This window comes from Colossoma macropomum, unplaced genomic scaffold, assembly GCF_904425465.1.
Source record: "Colossoma macropomum unplaced genomic scaffold, Colossoma_macropomum, whole genome shotgun sequence".
Classification (NCBI taxonomy): domain Eukaryota; kingdom Metazoa; phylum Chordata; class Actinopteri; order Characiformes; family Serrasalmidae; genus Colossoma; species Colossoma macropomum.
This window is the reverse complement of record NW_023494795.1, coordinates 17456787-17477318: the sequence shown is the minus strand read 5'-3', so window position 1 is coordinate 17477318 and position 20532 is coordinate 17456787. Positions and strand designations below refer to the sequence as shown.

The 20532-nt window shown below is 39.2% G+C and overlaps 1 protein-coding gene across 3 annotated transcripts in view; it reads left to right on the top strand.

Annotated features, from left to right (window-relative positions):
• The window catches only part of si:ch211-278j3.3 (E3 ubiquitin-protein ligase RNF19B), a 29553-nt gene that overhangs the window by 3884 nt on the left and 5137 nt on the right, over nucleotides 1-20532 (top strand). For all 3 annotated transcript variants that reach the window (XM_036581676.1, XM_036581674.1, XM_036581675.1), the window contains exons 2-7: nucleotides 4028-4440; nucleotides 7904-8358; nucleotides 11335-11540; nucleotides 13282-13429; nucleotides 16156-16318; nucleotides 17364-17478. In XM_036581676.1, coding sequence (XP_036437569.1) covers nucleotides 4285-4440; nucleotides 7904-8358; nucleotides 11335-11540; nucleotides 13282-13429; nucleotides 16156-16318; nucleotides 17364-17478 — 1243 coding nt within the window. In that variant the 5' untranslated portion in view covers nucleotides 4028-4284. The remainder of the gene's footprint in view (nucleotides 1-4027; nucleotides 4441-7903; nucleotides 8359-11334; nucleotides 11541-13281; nucleotides 13430-16155; nucleotides 16319-17363; nucleotides 17479-20532) is intronic.

Below are 20532 nucleotides of genomic sequence, written 5' to 3'. Positions count from 1 at the left end.
ATATTTCATTACAAAGAGAGCACAATTTGTCCTGTTTAACTGTATTTAGTGCAGTGCAGAAAGTTTGAATAAAAATCACTGTATCACTGAGTTTTTTGATAGCATTTTTTAAAAATGGTGCCACTAATGCATTGTGTCTGTGTTACAATACTTTGATAAGCTTTGTGCATTGTGAGAATGTCTTTAGATATCAATATATATATTTTTGCCTTATCGCCTGACCCTATGATGCCGATATGATTCTGATATCTTTTGGCTACGTTCACATTACAAGCCTCATGATGTACTGAATGTCATAGGTTTCTGACATTATAGCTTCCGATTTTTTGCTCAGATCTGATCTTTCTAACTTGATGGTTCACATTTGTGTATTTAAGTGACTCACATCCTGAGATGACCCGTGTGCACACATCCTAATCAATAATGTCACAAACCTTGTGCATCATGAACAGCAAACAAACTAAACAGTGGAACAAGCTGTTCCAGCTTCAGGTTCGGTGCTGCTGCCACGTTAACCCTAAATGATGGCCTATGCGCTGTAAAAAAACAAAAAAAAACAAAAACAAAAACTATAAATTCTGATATGAATTCCTTAAGGTCATGTGGCCATGATTCAGACATGTATTCGATCTAGGAGGACATGTGAAAGTGCAATCAGATTTGTGTGTACACACCGCTCTGAAAAAATCAGATCTGCGTCTGACCCTCTTTCACCTTCATCTCGCTCTATTCATAAACTGCTGAGATACATGTGACGTTATTGATTAGGATGTGTGCATGCGGGTCATCTCAGGATGCAGGTTCACTCGCATTACTGACAGATTTGAGTCACTACATGGATGTGAACCCTCAAGTTAGAAAGATCGGACGTGGGCAAAAACTTGAGTGATAAGGCTTGTAATGTGAACTTAGCCAAATTGGCTCAGAACTAATTTGAGAAGAAAAGATTTACATCTCCATAAATTAACTATAAAAAACATTATTATATAAAATTATATAAAAATTATAAAAAAACATTTCCATAAAATATCTCAGTACATCTTAAATGTACTTAATATATCTAATATTTCTCGTTATGAGACTGTTGTAAAAATATTTTTTTCTAGACATTTTTAGTTGTTTTATGTAATTTTATCTAGTAAAAGTGTCGTATTCTATTGCCATAACATTTTACTTGTTTTGAGAAATAACGAAGATAATTTTGCTTATTTAAAGATGTAATGCTTAAAACAAGTAAAATGATCTACCAGTGAAATTAGACAGTTTCATGAGATAAAATAACTCAAAGCTAGTAGAAAATGTTTAGTAATAACTTAAATAATAAGTTAAGTAATCTTACCATATACTTACAACAATCTCACAATGAGAGATATTTGATATATTAACTACATTTAAATTGTTTTCACTTGCTGAGATGATTTTTTGCAGTGCACATCAAGGAAAAAAATCAGATTTGTGTGACGTCTGCAATGTTACTGTTTCAGTTTTTCTACATTATGTGGTTTCCATGGAAGACGGCGAATGAGAGCCCCTCAGAAGAGTCTGAAGAGTGTGTCAGTGATACAGTATTATTTCTAAAGCAGCATTTTGAACAGATGTTTTTTCAGATTTTTTGATACTGTATCAAAATCGTTATTCAACATATGTATTTTAGAAGCAAGTGAATGTGACGTTCATAAGTGGGTAATGTTTTCAGCTCTTTTAACACACTTATCTTTGTGTATTGTTTAATATAGTTGGTACAGCTTGTATACGGAAATGAATATAAGTGCAGCAGGAAGATTCAAGTATATTCATGGATTCAAGTTCAGACTCAGGTCAAAGCACAGTGTGGGGGATTTTCATCAATTATAAGATATATGTAGTCTCTTTATAAGAGTTCATCCATTACTTATTTTATTCAGCTGTTTAGGTTCCTGTTGATTTGAAAGCACAGCCCTTATGAGGAAAGCCCTAAAGAGGAAATTCTGAGCAATATGATCAGATCAAAAAAGCATGTAGAATATTGAAGATGCACTTAAACTTTATCTCCCACAAGGATTTCCACAAATCCCCAGGATGCCTTTCTCTGGCTTACCATTAGGCAGCTAAATGATGCAATGTCTGCCTGCAGCTTCTGTCTCCATTTCTAGCTCTGGCCCTCACCGGGAGTCTTTCCTTCAGAGGAGGATGTTAACAAAGGAAGGAAAATAGAGGGCCCCTCAGTAATGTTCCCTTTATGGAAAAAGAATTTGCACCGGTCAGTGTAACCTCTGGTTTTATTAGCATTTCCCAAATATACACCGTGTATTAATAGGAATGGAATTGTACACGTTCTAACAAGAACACGGTTCAGTTTCTCGTAAGCACGTCTGCAGGTGTTGGAAAGGTGTTTGCCTGGTGTATTCGCCTGTGTTCTCTGTTCTCTATAACAGGCTGTTCCAGTCAGCTTGAGTAAACATGGCTGTGGCTAGTCCACTAAGCTGCTGTGCTTTCAACATGGATGATTCCTGGTGTTCTTTGCTGACAGTGTCCTCCCGGCCCACTGCCCACATAAAATGTGGCGCACGCTCATCCGTTCCCACTGTTCTTTGTACACTGTTCAGCGTCCAACTTCTTGATTTTACATCGTCCTTTGTGTCCTCTGTGCTCTGGTCACACACGCCTTTCTAAAGACTACTTACTGTCAAAAGCCAGAGTTTTGTTTTTTTTTCAGCATTACTTGACACAGCTGTCTTTAAGTCAATATGTGAGGTTAGGTGTCATTAAGTGATTCTGATGTCCTCTGAAGGTAATACATTCAATAAATATTAAACTCAGCAATCAAAATGATCCTGTAAAGATTCTTGAAATGTTCAACATGTGAAAGACTCTAAATGAGAGTGCAGGGTTTAGTGTGGCAGGCAAAATCTGCTCTTTTCAGACAAATTAGCCTGTTATTAGGCGGTGACTTTCAAGGGCTTGTTATCTGACTTTGTCCGTATGAGGCTGTGATTTTTGCCTCAGTTGAGCCTTCAAGCATGTAATTACAGAGACCACGGCTCTGCCACTGCGGGCAAGGGCTCAGTGCACTAATGTATTGAACCAAACAAGCTGTATATGCGACTTATGCAGCTTGTTTGTTTGCTCTAGACCCGGGTACCATCCTTAAAGTTCAATGCTTATTAAGAGAAACAGGGTGTAAAACATGAAGGACTTAGTGCTGTTGTACTCAAGCCTAGTCTCGGACCCTTTTTTTTATTGTGTCAGACTTGCTAGTATTTGTTCATGGGCTTAAATAGACTTGACTCAGCCATTGGACCTGACAAATTTAGACCCTGCTATTGACCAAGAACAAGTAACATTTAAAAAAATATCATATTTTTTTTAACTGTCACCACCTGTACTGCCTTGCACTCAAGCAACTCAAAACCAAATCATTGTGTCTGTTTGTGTTTTATTTAGCCAGCTGGATCAGAAAACAGCCGCATTTGTGTTTGTGTTTTTGAAAAGTTATTGTTATATGCAAAGTTTTGATTTGCGGAAAAAAAGTCATTTACGTTTTTGCCATAATTGTGTCAGTTTCTGACGTGAAAACAATCAAAAACTGTTGATACAAAATGTAATGTAATTAATTACATTACTACTTAATAAGTGTAATTACATAATTGTATTAAACAGTAAATCCTAATTCAAGGAATAACCCTAAAAGTCTAAGTATTAAGTATGGTCTCTAAAGTGAAATTGGGCTCAATTGTTAAGGTCTAGATCTTGGTCTCTGCTACATTTAGACTTGGTCTTGGCTCAATCTCGACCAGCCTTGGGCTTGACAAAGGTTATCTTGACTATAGCCCTAGAAAAACTACAAAAATTGCATTCTTCTTTACTAGGTCTTACTTCGGTGTAATATTTTGAACATTAATATTGGTAAACTTGTTTTTAACCTTATCAATTCATAAACAAGTCTTTGAGCTACACTCAATCAAGTAGTGGCATTTTACTAGCCTAATTGCTGGTTGCTGATCCTACCTGGACATTGTTTTCACATTATGTTATTTTTTTCTTTCAGGGTGGCTGAAAGTGATGGTTACTTTTTAATTACTGAGAACAGAAGATTAAGAAAAAGAAAATCACTGTATATTTATTAGAGGAGTGATCATGACCTCCAGCGGGGAACCTTCTAGCGGACGTTTTTCTTGCCCTTTCCCAATGTCTACACTACTGCATCCCACCGACGAACCATAAGCGTCCTGCACTCAAACGCTTGCACGCTGAAAGGACCTGATTTGCTCATGCTGGTTTGGCTGGACTGTTGTACTTCCTACCATGAAGAGGCCCAAGCAACAGTCTCAGCCCTTTAGCTTCCTCAGCTTCTTCAGCCGCAAGCCCAAATCAGACCCCAAGAATGAGAAACCCGCCACTCCGAGCCGAGATGAGGTGGCCATTACGTTAACTCCTAATGAGCCAGAGCATGGAGAGCAAGTAAGAAAGAGATGCACTTTAACCCTTTAATGCCTAAGCAGAATGTAGCTATTTTTGCCTTATAATCTACTCTGCTCCTTTTTATAATGTACTTTCTCAGTGCTGCTCTCATGTAGAATGTAAACATGTTTTAACTAAGCTGAAAATTTGATTTTTATTTTGTTTGTATCATAAACTACCATTCTGAGCAAACAAACATATAGAGGTGTACTTATTTAAGTCACCTTTTATTACTATTCTGATCAAACAAATCAACAAAAAGCTTTTAACTATTTGAATTCCATGCACATTCAGCTATGTGAATATGCACACACACTCACTCAGATACTATCACAGTGAAAAAAGGCATGATCACACTTCTTTTATACAGTGATAGAAAACATGGTAGCATGCTGATCCATTTTACTCTGCTGAGCGTGCTTGCTGTGGATATGCACAGGACTCAACCACTCTGGGGGCAGTTTTTTTATGAGTTTAAGAGGAGTTTCTGATAGGGATGCACCGATATGGGAATTGTGGGCTGATGCCGATATCCAGTATCAATACATACTCTATTTGGTCAAAAGTATGTGGACTCTCCTCCTAATTATTGAGTTTGGGTGTTTTAGTCACACCCTTTTCTAACTGTTGCATAAAATCAAGTCAAGTGCATAGACATAGACCAACAGTCTATTTGGCGTGGGTCATAATGGACGAGCTCTGTGACTATAAACATGGCACTATCATAGGATGCACCTTGCCACCAATTGGTTTGTGAAATGTCTGCCTTGCTAGATCAGCCCTTGTCAACTGTCAGTGCTATTATTGTGAAATAGAAATATCTGTGATGTTGAAAACAATAGTTGAGCCATGAAATGATAGACCACGTAAACTCACAGAGTGGGGCCGCATCGGCTGGAGTCATATAAAGCCACCGGACACCGGAAATGTGTTTTCTGGAGTGATTAATCATACTTCACTATCTGGCAGTCTGGGGAACACACCAGGGTTTGGTGGATGCCAGGAGAATGCTACCTGTCGGTATGCATAGTGCCAACAGTGAAGTGTGGTGGAGCAGGGATGATGGTCTGGGGCTGTTTTTCAGGGTTTGGGCTTGACCTCTTAGTTTCAATGAAGTGTAATGTATATGCGACAGCATACAAATTCATTTTAGACAATTACACATAATACATTACCAACATTGTGGCAACAGGTGGGGGAAGGCCCTTGCCTGTTCCAGCATTACTGTACCCTTGTGCACAAAGTGAATTCCTTAAAGACATGGTTTGATGAATTTCGTGTGGAGGAACTCAGAGAACTCAGGCCTACAGAGAGCCCTGACTTCAATCCCAGTGAGCACCTTTGGGACGAATTGGAACATTAGTTGTGAGCCAAACCTTCTCGTCTAACATCAGTGCCTAACCTCACAAATGTTCTTTTAACTGAAAGGGCACAAATACCCACAGACACACTCCAAAATCTTGTGGAAAGCCTTCCCAGAAAAGCAGAGGGTGTTGTAGTGTCAATGGGGGGTTTGTGGGGGCAAGGTCAGCTCCACATCAATGCCAGTCGATTTTCTATGGGCTGCCTAACAAGCTCATATTGCTGTGATGGTCATTTGTATACATACTTTTAGCCATATAGTATGAATAGTGTATATGCCAATGCCAGTGCAGATGGTGATACATTAACATGTTTAAAATGTAGAAACTGGGACTAAATCTACCTGGATTAGTCTTACAGAGAAATACAACATTTATTTCTATATGGTTACAAAAGCAGAATTATGAATAAAATGTACATATTTTAGCACAGTAGCCCACCATCAATTGAAGATTCTGCTCTTCTCGAATACAAAAAATACGTCAAATATTACAAAAATACATCAAATAATATGTCTCGTATGTGTAATAGAAAAGAATGGAGTATGTGATCAACAGGCTGCAAGGGTCTGTAAGAACATACCATATTTATCACTGTTGCTAGGTAGGCCATCCTATTCTGCCCTCCCTCCCCTCACTCTGATATTTTATTTAATTAGTATTATTGTGAGTGTCTTCTTGCTGTTGCCAGGAAACAGAGTGGTTTAGCCCTACATTTTACCCCTTCCAGATGAATGCACATGCACCCATGCAGAGGCTCTAGTGGTAGAGTTGATCTATGACTTTGGTTACATTGTTATATGACAAAACATAGCAAGTTTGCACATACAGGAGCCTCTTCATCATTCAAAACACTGTTTGTGACTGTAAATAAAGGGACTGTATCTTGCAAAAACTTTCAGTTCAGTTCACTTCAATTCAAATTTATTTAAAAAGGGCATTTTTTCAATGGATGTTATCACAAAGCAGCTTAACAGAAATGCAGGTTTAAGCCCTGGAAGAGCAAACTGAGGGCAACAGTGGCAAGGAAAAACACCTTTATGAGCTTGAGAAAGTAACCTTGAAAGAATTCAGAACTAAAACCCCACCAGTTGCATCAGATAACTAAATCACAATAACAGTGAGAGGTAGAAGAAATCTGAATTTGAAAAAAAGAATGCATGCTGAATTCATTATGACTGTGATGTCATAACCATGAACATGTTTACGTATCATTACCTATTCAGCATGGAGAAATTTAGCTTGCTAATTCTTATTGAAGTGATGAGACGTTTTGTTACTGAAGATTATAGCCAAGCCTATAGCGGAGATATTGCAGTGACGGATGTGGGGAAAATAATTAAACATGCTTTTCCTGGCTAAAAAAATGTATCTGAAAGGTATCAGGAATGGCTGAAATAAATTTTTTCTGACATTCCTGAGGATTTCAAAAGAGCTCAGTTGCAAATATCAGTCTTAAAGGGCCTATATCCTACATTTTTCTTGCGTTTTATATTTTCCACTTAAGGTCCACTTGTAACATTTATGTGAGTTTATGTACCAAAAATGATGATAATTCCTTTTTGCATGACCAACATGACCATTTTCCATCCTTTATGTATCCCTTAGAATTGAACAGGCTGTTTTGTTACTGTGTCTTTAACACTAATATATGTAAATGATGTCTGTTCTGATTGGCCACCCTGTATTTTCACTCATACAAAAAGCAATCTGGGCTGATACTCCTTATAATTTCAGCATGAATGGGTGGGGCTTGACTGCTGTAGACAGATGGGTGGATAGATGTAAATGTGTTGGGTGGTTTTTGTGACATCACAGAATCCATGGATTCAAAATGGGCTGACGTTCCGTATATATATAGACTGTGTGCACTGTGGAACTGTATGTTTCGAAACTTGCGACCTTTATATAGTATAAAAAAAAAAACAATAGCTGAAAATTCAGTTTTCCGTGAAATGGATAACAAAAAAGCTTACTTAATACTAAGAGATGAAGAGAGGTTGCAGAAAAGCTTTGTAAAAATGAGTTTTATTGTTTATATTATTGTTCTGGTATTATATGTGTACAAGAAATTATCCCTCTAATGTATTTTTTCACTCTAGGATCCAAACCTCGGTGAGAGAGATGGTGGAGGAGATAGTGGTGAAGGAGGTTTGGTGAAGGGCGAAGCAGCCGGGGGCGAGCAGCAAGCAGCAGAGTGCGGCAGCAGCGGCTCCACAGGGGTCCTGTCTCTGTCTTCATCCAGCCAGGAGCAGCTGCTAGAGCACTTGGTGGAGTGTCCCCTGTGCCTGCTGAGCCAGCCCCGCGGTCACTTCCCCCGCCTGTCCTCCTGCCCACACCGTGCCTGTGCCGACTGCTTGCGACAGTACCTGCGCATCGAGATCTCAGAGAGCCGCGTTGGCATCGCCTGCCCGCAGTGCCCTGAGGCGCTGGCCCCGCCGGACGTCCGTGCCATCCTGGACGACGGCGCCCTGCTGGAGCGCTTTGAGGAGTTCCAGCTGCGCCGCTTCCTGGCTGCTGACCCCGACACGCGCTGGTGCCCAGCGCCGGACTGCAGGTTAATGCAATAACACGGTTTATGACTGACAAATCACCGTGGCCAAGCCTGTTTAGATGTTATTAGTTAATTATTTCACACACCAGGGTTCATTTCAGCTTGGCCAGTGAGAAAGAACGTTAAACAATGTTAGTACGTACAAAAAACGCATACATTACCATTCAAAAGTTAATTGAAATTGATTGTTGTATTAATAGATTTTGGGGGTGTTCACATAAGGCCTTTTTAAACATGAGGTGCGCCATGTCTCTTGCTTATGAGCTGGGCAAGGTTTTTTGGGGGTGGGTTAACACATTTGACTGACATAAGTAAATACAAGACATGATCTGAGAGAATGCTAGATGGAGGTGAGCAATAAACACTTTGAAATTGATAATAAATGGAAAATAATAATAATAAATAGAATAATAAATAGAAAACTCTTCTTGAAATCTTTGTGCTGAGTGTTGTACAGCTCTGGATACACTGGCTTTTCCTCTGTGTTAAATAAGTGACTAGACAGAAGGCACCTTTGATATTGATTAGTCATCTAGGATGATGAAAGGAGTTCTTTGCTGGCTCTCACTGGAAAAGTTGACCGCTTTTCAACCTAAGCTTAGTCCCAAATGGCACACATTCCAGTCCACATCTGTGCATGCAACCGGCATGTATTGTTTTGCCAATCAAAAGGATGCTCACTTGAGCCCTCAGTGTGCCCTTAATGTGGCCTTCAGAGAGGACCGCAACGATGCTGACTTAGTAGCGGCCTATTACCCAAGATTTCTTGAGATAGATACTCCGACGGTCAGAGTGGACAGTTTTGTTTACAGCTGTCTGATCAACAGGGTGGAGAGGGAGACATTCAAATATGTCAAAATGCATTTATTTATTAACGTAGCTTATCATTAAGCTGAATTATGCTTGTAATCTGAATACAGCCACTGTAGATAAGCATATTAGCTCATTAAAAAAATGAGGACAACTGATAGCTGCATGCAGCACATACAAAGCTTGCATGTCGAATGAGTCTGTCCCATATGCACACGTTTAAACCAAGCACTCTTGAGGTTTCTTGCCCTATAGGGCTGCACATTGTTGATGTCACCAAGGTGTAGACTTTGTAGGCTTTGAGGGCTGCAGCTGAGCTTTAGACTGCATTCACATGGAATTTTTGATGTCTGCCAAAAAACATTGATAAGTTACTGGATTGTTGTGGGTGTGTTTGTGAGTGGAGATCGATGTTAGCAGGAAACTCAAGTAAACGTTAAACAACCAGACTTGTAAATTTTAATCGAACTGGTCACCGTTATACTGAACCTGAAAGCTGGACTTTACAGCTCTGAATGTGAGCTGACAGGCAGTCATTTATGTCTCCTCTGTTTTGTTCAAAATCAGCGTAACTTACTAAAGCCCCACCCCAAACCACCTCTTGTTAGCGAACACCTTAGTACGTTAGGGTACGCTCCGTAATGGTTTAACTCTGGTAAACTGAACTTTATTTAATGGACAGTGACGCATAGTTTTTGCAGATTGTTCTGTGTTGGTACCTGTTGTCAGTAAACGCCTTGTCTTTGTTGAACTCCATGGCAAAATATGCGTTTTGATGGATATCAAAGAGTCCTTGTGATCATGACTTTAAACATGTGGTACAAAGATGTGTTGCGCAGGCTAAAGGAGTGCTTCTCAGTCATGGTGCGTGTTACTCCATAAACAACAATAAAAAGAAGCACCCCCTATTTCAGTGTTTCAAATATTTTGGGAGCAGCAAGAAGTTAATAAACGTAAATAATATGTTCTATATACTTATTTAAGCTATCTGCCTTAAAATACGATCACTATTTTAAAAGTCAAAGCATTCTGGATATTAATTTTATTTGAACGTAATTCCAAATACTGTAAACCCTTTTCAGTCATTATGGAATCATCTACAGCTCTGTTTGTCTTCCTTGACACATTTAAAATCTCCTCATTTTTCTTTTCAGCTTTTTTGCTATTTCTCTTCCTACTAATTATCTGAAATCTGTAAAGTTATACAGAGTTAGCATTTAAGAACCTACATTAGTATTATTTAAAATTTTGACGCTGGACTTTTGAACAATAGTGTAATATATTAGAATAATATAGCAGAAAAAAGTCTTTTGCCATTATAAGTTTCAGCTGGCTGCATGCTGTATCACAGGGCCTGGGTGATAGAGTGCGTTCCTCATCGTTGCATTATTCATGGCTCGAGAGGCCAGTGTTGGATTTCTTTACAGCAACAGAAGCAGTTTAGTGCTGGGAAGCTGTGGCTGACCGGTGAGATGATTGTTTTCTCCAGCCAACAGTGCAGGATTAGGTGTCTCCTACACTCGCTCTCTTCTGCTTCCCCCCTCATTCAAGAAGATCAGAGTTGAATCAAGCATCTGAAAAAAACCCTGCTTTGAGTTTAGATTCTCAGATTCTCTGTACTAGTGACGCACTGAAATGAAAATTCTTGGCTGGGCCACAAACTAACATTGAAAACCAAGGATTAAAAAAAAATAATAATAATTTTTTTAACCATTAAATAATTTACTTTTATTTGCTTTTTATTTATATTACAAAGTTAGAGAAGGCAGAGAATTGCCTACAGTGACTTCCTAGCACTGTTTGAACACATCAGCGATGACTGGTGAAGGACTGCAAACAAAACAGTGTCTTTTTTAACCGCTACTTTGAATTCTTATTGCCAGTGAACTGATTTGTAATGTTGTAGGCTTATTTAGCCTTTAAAGGAATCTTAAAAAATGAAAACACCACCACTTTTTCAGACAAAACTGAAGTCAATTTTTTGACCAAAAATTGAAAGGGTCAAATTTTCAGAGGTTTCAAATCATCTTTGGCAAATAGCCCTAACATTTTGTCTTGTGCAGTACAGTGCAGCTATATATCTTTCTAGTCAACACACTAGTTTTCATGCTAAATGTAGATAAGGCTGATACAGAGTGCCCATGTGTAAAAGCTGTATTGTTTGTGTAGTTATGCAGTGATAGCCTACGGCTGTGCGGAGTGTCCTAAGCTGAGCTGTGGCCGAGAGGGCTGTGACACTGAGTTCTGCTACCACTGCCGTCAGCTCTGGCACCCTGACCAGACCTGTGACCAGGCCAGGCGGCAGCGTGCCCGTCACACCTCGGGGGCAAATGACGCATCCACACTGTACGTCTTCAGCGAGGAGCCTGGCGGAGGTATGGCAGAAAGTACCGCATCTCTCGACAGTCTTCTTTACTGGCTATGAGTACAATGGTTTTTTGGATAATTGACCATTTGCAAAATTGACAAGTCCCACCTCTCTCAGTTATCAAGCCACCTGATGTATCTGTAGCACTAACTCTAACATACTTAAGGAAAAGGTAGAAGCACACAGTTAGGAGTACATTTAAAACACTTTCTATTCAGAAATAAACTGGCTTTACACGATGTTCAGTGCAGACATGCATGTTTGAACTGATAAAACGTGTGTTGGCCAATTTAAAGCGAGCAAAAATTGCATTCTGGAAACCATGTTTACATTAAATAAACCAGAGAAATTGTTTAGTCACTTGATGTTAAAGAGGCTGTTTTTCATGTCTAATAAGGAGAAGAATTTAGTGACAGGAGCTACACCTTGAGTGAAGCTAATGCTAAAGCTAACACTTGAGCTTGTCAGAGCAATGTTGGTTGCTGAGGAGGACTTATCTTTTACATCAAGTCTTTCAGTAAAGTTTCAGGGAACAATACAAAGAACAGCAAATGTTCGATTGAATTAATCTTTACACATTGTTTTAGTCACAAATATGAGCTCTGTACAGTCTTAGTTAATCTGGCTGATTTATTAAGCTACCTGTTAGCAAAGAAAAAAAGGCTGATCTCCTTTGATATATATTGATATATTTATCATTTGCGATCCTATAAAATTATTTTAGCAAATACAGTAACACAGATACTTTTTCAGCTTCAGGGAAAAAACAAAAACAAAAACTTCCTGGAGATCAGGTTAGCATGTTTTGAGGCATTATACATTCCTCAGTAACACCTTTCCACCAATTCCTATAGTAATTCTACTCCTACTAATTTACTGCCAGTGTCTTACCGAAGGCTTGTCCTGAGAGGTTCTTCCTTTGCCTGATTGAGGAAAGAACCAGAGCCAGTTTAAGGGGAGCCTGGCCACTTCCTATTTCTCCCGTTATATCAAAAACATGACTTCAAAATGCCAGAGCGTGCTCTCAAGCAATTCCTAAATGAATGAGTGTTAATGAAGCAAAATGGCTAAAAACAAAAAGTTAAAACCATTTCTAACCACGTGTCCAGGACCTTCCTTTTTATTTTAGAAAGTAGAAGAATGTATTTCACTTACTGTGTTACTGTGTGAACAGGTTTTGGGCAGGACAGCGCTTGCATTACTGCTAGTGCATGCCGATTGGTTAAAGAGCGGAGCAGCTCATTGGCTGAGTGAGTCAGTTCATGCTCACTGACATTATGAATGTACATGAGGCTCCATTATAAAGTCCTATAAGTTCAGAAGTGCTCAAAAATATAACAGCAGCGTTCAAATGTTTTATGCTGGTCTGTGTTCAGAAAACGAACTCCATTCAGGAATGAATTCTATTAACCCATTCATTTTGGACTCATTCAGAGGGCCCTCTAGCATCTGACAAACCCACACATTACTGAGTGGCAGTGCTCCTCTCGACAGATTCTCTAGAAAGAACATTTTCAGTCAATTGTCATAATTTTTGCAAATGGTCAATTGGTCTAAATCTTCTTTGTGGTGCATGCAGTTTTTCAGATGAACAGAAACATATTATGATATAACAGAGTGTCACATAACGATAACATATCTTCATATTCTTCTAGTAAGCCTACAGAAACGCAATTGCGCTTAATCTAGGCTGTTAGGGTTTTTGCCCTTGCGACCCAGAGTGATTATGGCTGCTGTGTGTGCTGCAGATGCGGAGGAGATTAAAGCATGTCCGCGTTGTGGTGCCTATATCATGAAGACCAATGATGGCAGCTGCAATAGGATGAACTGCACGGTGTGTGCGTGTCAGTTCTGCTGGCTGTGTATGCAGGAGATCACAGACGTGCACTACCTCAGGTACCAGCACACGTACACATACATATTGAATTCTCCAGTTACTTCAAGAGACACATGCTGTCATTGTTGTTAACTCAGCAGAACAGCTACATGTGTAACCTGAGTTCATATGCTGCTAATAGCACCTTTACTTTGTATGTTAATAGACACCTGCTCATCCAACATGTTTTATTAAAGAGTTTTTTCTGGGAAAGCTTTACACTAGATGTTGTAATGTTGCTGTGAGGATTTGATTATAGTGAGCCATAAGTGAGGTCACACATTAGCGAGGTCACGTACTGATCACAATATTCACTCCAACTCAACCTAAAGGTATTGGATGGAGCTCCATCACTCAAGGAAATGTAGTTCCACTGCTCCACAGCAGAGTGATGGGAGGCTTTATACCCCTCTAGCTGATGCTTGGCGTTGTACATGGTGATCTTAGGTCATGTGTGGCTGCTCCAGAGCATTCCATTCCTTTGGCAATGCTTTTTTATGGAGAGGGGGTGCAAGACAGAAGATGCATAAGTTCATGAAATTTCTTTAAAATCGGCAAATCTACTTGTTAGGATACAAGCCCAGTCCAAATCCAATGAAAAATCATTCCTCACATGAACCTACTGGACCTACTGAACCAACTAGGCCAAAAAGATACAGAGTTTTGGCCCAGTTGGGCTTAGGTCCAGTTGCAGACACTCAAAGATTATCCTTATAGAATAGAGTGTAGCATGTTTAATCTTTTAGGACTTAAACCATTTTTTAGTTTATCTATTTTGATTTTGGTTTTTGGTTCTATTTTGCATTTTGGATACCCCAAAACATTTCTACAGGGAACTGGCCTGAGCCTTGGCTCTTTACATGACCAGTCAACGCCCCTGTCTCTGGGTGGGTAGGATCGCCTCTCTCTCTGGGTTGGTAAGATGGTCCTACCTCTTCCCCATCACTCAGCATGATGCTAGCCAATATGGGCATCTTTTAGCTAACATAACAGTTTTGGTAGTAAATGTCGTCCTAAAAGCGTGTTCAGCTGTCCAATGACACCAATTTAGCTGCAGTGCAAAAAAGAGACCTCATTAGCGAGTAGGAATTAGCCATGATTAAACAGACTAGATTAAAAAGCAGAAACACTGTCTTTAAAGGGTTAAAGGCTGGTTGGAAAAGCAGTGATTCCATGCTTTGCTGCTGGACTATCACTGCACTGAAGTTGAGGGCATTATTGATTTTTCCGCTCTTGGGCACCAGCCAGCGCAGACTTTCATCAATTAATCAACGAAATCTCTTCATATTTCCATGCCTGTGCAAGCCAACCCTGCAGGAGTTGCTTGAAAGCTGATTAGCTAAATTTCTTACTTTCCTGCAAATTAAAACCTGATTTTATTTTTGGTGGATTACAAGTTGTATATTAATCTGTAAGATTTATTTAGAAGAGCTAAAAGTAGATTTTTGGTTCCATAAGGCTAAATTGAGTCAGCTTTTTTTGAATGTGGTGTTTTCTTTTACTCGCTATGATGAGTTGGCAGTGAAAGACGATCACAGTGTGTGTGTTTGTGTGTGTGCTAAAATGGTGAATGTCTGGCTCTGTTCTCTTTCACGTCTCGTGCTGACGTGTGTCCCCTCCTCTCCTTGTCCGAGTGCTTCTGTGCAAACAAGGACAACGTGAAGCTCTCCTCACCAACATTTTTATTTTCAATTTGACTCTGTTTTTCTCTCTAACTCTGCTCTGCTCTTGAGCATTGACTACATCCAATATTAAGCTCAAATGTCGCTCGTAGTGCAGTGTTTTGTCGCAGCACTCCATAGTGATCTCAGCTATTTGGCCATCCGAGCAACAGAATGAAGCAAAAAGAGACATTAACTGCAAGGATCATAATTCAGAAAGGCAGGCATTGGCATGAGGCTAACCGAGGATGAGATCATAGAATATTGATCAGTGTGTGTGTGTGTAAGAGGTTATAAAATAGCTGATTGGCTGAACTATAAACCCCCAATCATACAGCCCTTCCCCCACTTGCACACTGTCCTTAACTTTAACTGTGGATTGATTAAATGGTTGTAAACAAATGGGCATATTTGTCCAGTTGAGTCATCACTGCAGAGGTCAGTTCAGGGGTTCCAGTCACTTGTTAGAGAAGTAGAAGAAATTCCATAAAATAAACATCCTTTTTCCTGTTAAATCTAAACAATTCTTCATTGGAAGACAATAATAAAAGCTTAAAATACACAGCTTAAACTGTTTACCAGCTGGATGACAGTCCATCATAGACAGACTGTCTATGATCTCATTGACACAGTGTCTATGACACTGATCATTAATGTATGTTAACATTTCCTGTAGTTTCTGAATCAAGAAGTGAGAAGTATTAAAAAATAATTATTTATATTATAAACCATAGTAAAAAGCTTTTATTTATATTCAGATTTATTTCAGTCAAAAAGAAGTGGTCAAGCAGTTGCACATGAATAAGATTTGTTACATCAGCATAGCCATGATGAAACAGCACACAAATGCTGAGGAAACATATCCCTAACTGAGTATATTTTTCATACAATAAGACTAAATTTGATTCCCGAGGATAACACTTAAAGTACTACAGAAGATTCTATGAAAATATATTGGTTATTGTAAGTTTTCCTTATTTTAACTACTTCTCAGAGTACCTCTTAATAAGCTTGCAGGTGAACCCAAAACAATTACCAGCTAATTTATATTTTCTTCTCTTGTCCTTTCTCTGTATTTTCTCTAGTCCCTCAGGCTGCACTTTTTGGGGAAAGAAGCCGTGGTCACAGACGCGGAAGGTCCTGTGGCAGGTGGGCATGCTGCTGGGGGCTCCAGTAGTGATCTCACTCATTGCAGGCATCGCCATACCAGTCATCATTGTGGGCATCCCAATTTACATGGGCCGCAAGGTAAAGAGACTTCAGCTATGTTGCCATTACTCAACGCTGCATCAACACTGGCCTTGTGGTGAAATAGGTCTACAAGCATTTAATAGCTCTGAGTAGACCATAGAGACAAGGTCATGCCAAGGGTTGACCACATCCGCTATATTAAGAGCGCTGCTAAATACATTAATGTAAATTTATGCAGAGGGGTCAGCCCTCATGTCCTCCACCATTTAGCAGGGCTACCTGTAACAGGGAGGAGTCCATATTCCCAAGGAAATAGAAGCCCGATTTGGAAGAAGTAGCTCAGCTGTTTGTTTGTGAATATCGGAATCTTGCTGAGTAGATTCTACATCCAGGAATATAAAACAGATTTTTCCAGGAATCTGATTGGCTTAGCTGCGTTCAGCACTACTGTATAATACCTGATATACACACACATAATTTAACTGCACACATCAACTGAATTATGTGTTAATGCATCAATTTATTAAAAACCATTGTGCTGTCTTTGAGCGTTATGTTGTTTGGTAACAACAGCCTGCACTGTAAAAACTGTAAAATTTACAGTAATTTACCAGCAGCTTAGTTGCCAGTAAATATACAGTGTAGGACTTTATGGCATTTAACAATAATTTTACAAGAATACAATTACTGTATTAAAACCACAATATTCCATCAAATCACAGCATTCAAATATCTACAGTCATTCTGGACACTGTTATTGTTATTGTTTGTACTGAAAATATTTACATTATTGAAAATATTCATTAAAGCAGTTGTTTACAGTGTACTGTTAACTGACTGCATTAGTGGATTAATTGTTCATTGTGTTTATTGAACATAATTATTTATTGAACATTGATGCATTAAAATATTGTATTATGTCACTGTTTTATAAAAGTAATAAGCCATTCACGGCCAGCCATTTTGCTTTACTTCACATGAAGTGCCAACACCCTTAACCACTGTAAAATCACTACATAACATGGCCTCAAGCAGCTTGTTGCTTTATTAAAACCTTACTTCTCTCATTATTCTTGTTTGTATCTGTTACTGTCTTTCTCAGGTCCACAGTCGCTGTAAGAAAAACAATATCTCAGGAAGTAAACATTACTTGACAGTGGCCAGCGGGGTCATGACATCAGTGTTTGTCTCTCCAGTCATAGCAGCCACTACTGTGGGTAAGACACACATCCTTCCATTTCACTGTTTTTCAGTACATTGTAAGCCTATAATATTTTGCTGTACCGATATTTACATGCCCGTATTTATTTGTTATATTTGGTAAGAATTGTTCTTCCTCATTTCTATGACAGTGAAATGCACCATGTTATAATGGTCTATGCACTATGAAATTATCCATGGGTGAGTGGTAATGTTCTGGAAAGCTCTGGGTACTGCCCTTGGCCAGGAGCCTGTATTTAACGAAGCTGGCCTAAGGCAGGTGAAAAGTGCTGAGTAAGGGTTCAGTGTAATGGTGTCCATCCAAAGGAAGACTTCAGCACTAGATCACTCTCACGACAGAGCACTGCCTCCTGCTAGGAGCCTCCATCTGGGAGAAATGCACTGTATATACACACACTAGTAAATTATGCACACATGCACAAACACATATGCATAGTAAGGGTATACAGTATAACGGAGGGCATTATTTGATGATAAGTTAAAAATGGAACTACAGACCTCAAAAAAAAAAGAACTTGGGGCAGTATGTTAAATGCTAATTAAAACAGAAAGCAGTGATTAGTAAATTCTGTTTAACCTGTATTACATTTAAAACAATACAAAAACATTTTTTGATATCTAAAATTATAAAATGTGTTATTTTTTCATAAATGTGGCTTGTTGTTGTCATGTTCTTAATAAGCATGGATGTCCCTGAAAAAGACATTATCTACAAAGTAGCATACGTTGCTCCAAAATGTGTTTATGTATTTCAGCGGTAATAGAACACAAGTTACCCATGCCATGCCCCCAGACCATGACAGACCCTGGTATTTTAACTCTACAGTGGTAACAATATAAGTGCTCCTTTTGTACTTTGAGGACACAACATCCATTATTTGCCTTAACAGTCTGAATGTTTGCCTTATCAGGCCACAACACGTTTCCGTTGTGCTTCAGACCATTTCAGATAAGTTTTAGCTCAAGGAAGTCAGTAGTGTTTGTGGGTGTTGTTGACTTATGGCTTAAATTGTACAAATGCAATTTAAGACTGTTCATAGTACAGCCTTAAATTGCATTTGTAGATGCAGTGACAAACTATGTTTATTGATAACAGTTTGACAAAGTATTATCAAGACCATTTGGTAGTCCACATCACAGAAGTGTGCCTGTTATTAATGCAGTGCCATTAAGCATGACTGCATGACCTGTTTAAGATGTTTTTTCTTAGATTGCTCCTCTCCCAACTTTTTTGGAACGTGTTACAGACATCAAGTGTAGAATGAACATATATTTACAAAAAAAACAACAACTTATAAGGTAAAATATTAAATATCTTGTCTTTGTACTGTTTTCGATTAAATGCAGGTCAAGGTAGATTAGATTTACACACATCACTGCTTTCTGTTTTTATTTGCATTTCACATGCTGTCTTTTTGGAATTGAGGTCTGTGCTATCAGTCCAGTATTAGAATTACAGCTAGTAATTATCATTAACTTGTGATTTGTTTGCAACAAATGTTCAGGAAAGGTACCACAATAAAACACATAGACGAATTTCAAGGTCGTCCATCTAACTAGTCATTTGAAAACTCATCATTCCAGTCATCTATACAGCTGGCATCTTTATAGGATTTTTAGGGAAAAGTTATAGTAAACAGTTGTTTTAAAATACAAAAAAGTAAAATTGCTGCTTATATGTACCGATATCAGTTACAAAAAGGCTTTAACTATCAGTTATTATTACTGGCCAGTGTGTCATACACACCAATGCACGTACAGGCACTTCTTGCTGTTGACATAGTGGTGGCACATGTGCAAGTGTCTGCTTCTTTGCACTCAGATGGAGAATAGGCTCTGTGTAGCCTCTCACATACAGCAGGCAGTAAGTCTTGTTTTCATTTTCCCTCACGCACTGAATAACTGTTCCCCCACCACCCTCCCACCCACCCACTTTGATGAGTCATGTGTCCTCAGTATTAGCACTGCAGTAAGGGCTCTGGTGGCCAGTGTCAGAGCAATCTTCGTAGCATGGCCCCCTCCCCACTACCACCTCAAGCGCTCTTGCTCTCTCTCCTTGCCTGTGAATAGCCCCGTCTGTTCTCAACACTGACCTGGCCTCAGCAGAGCAACAGAGGGGCCCTGTCCCCCGAGTACAGCTCTGCCCCGGAACGGCCGCAACAATGCTACTCTGTTCTGGCCTGCACCCTCTAGAACGATGGGCCTTTGTTTCCTGGGCTGTGTGGTCCACGTCCCCTGTCTCTACTAGCCAGCATTATGCCTGTCTGTGTTTATGCCGTTAAGTGGAATTATTGCTCCACATTTTCTCTGTCAGCATCATAAAAAATAAGGATTCTGGCCCTTAGTCATTAAAGTTGCATAAAGCACTAGAAAATATGAAATCTTGGCAAGAGAAAACATCTTAAATTTAGTCTAATACAGTACTGGGCAAAAGTCAGTGATCACCCTTACAAGTACAAGTTATTTATTTTTCAGTGTCAGAAAGAATCATCTATCAAACAGAAAATTACACAGAAGCCTTGACAACTAAATATCATTTCTAATGTTTCAGTATTTAGTGTGTCCACTATTTGCCTTTATTACAGCTTCCATTCTTTTCAGGACACTCACTTTCAGTTGTTCAAACAAATCTGCAGGGACATTTTTCCACAAAGTTCAGTTTTAGCTGCTATGCTTGCATTTTCTGCTTGTCTCAATCCAAGTAATATTGAACACATTGAGGTCTGGGCTCTGGGGTGGTCAGTCCATTGTTCTGAGCAGCGTCTTTGCTTGATTTGCAAATTTTCTTCTGTTTTGTCGACTTAGTTTTTCTCAACACATCCTCACACAGCTACACATCCACTTAGATAGTATTGAGTTTTCTTCTCACAGTGGAAAGATGTACTCTAGATTTTTTCAGATCTGATGCAAGACTGGAGCTTGATTATCTCCTCTCTCTCAAATATGAAAACTTTAGGTACAGTTTATCTGATGGCAACAGTTTTGGTGGTCTAAGAGGTCTTGCATGTTAGTTAGGAGTCCCATTTTCTTTATGACTTTGGTCATTTTTT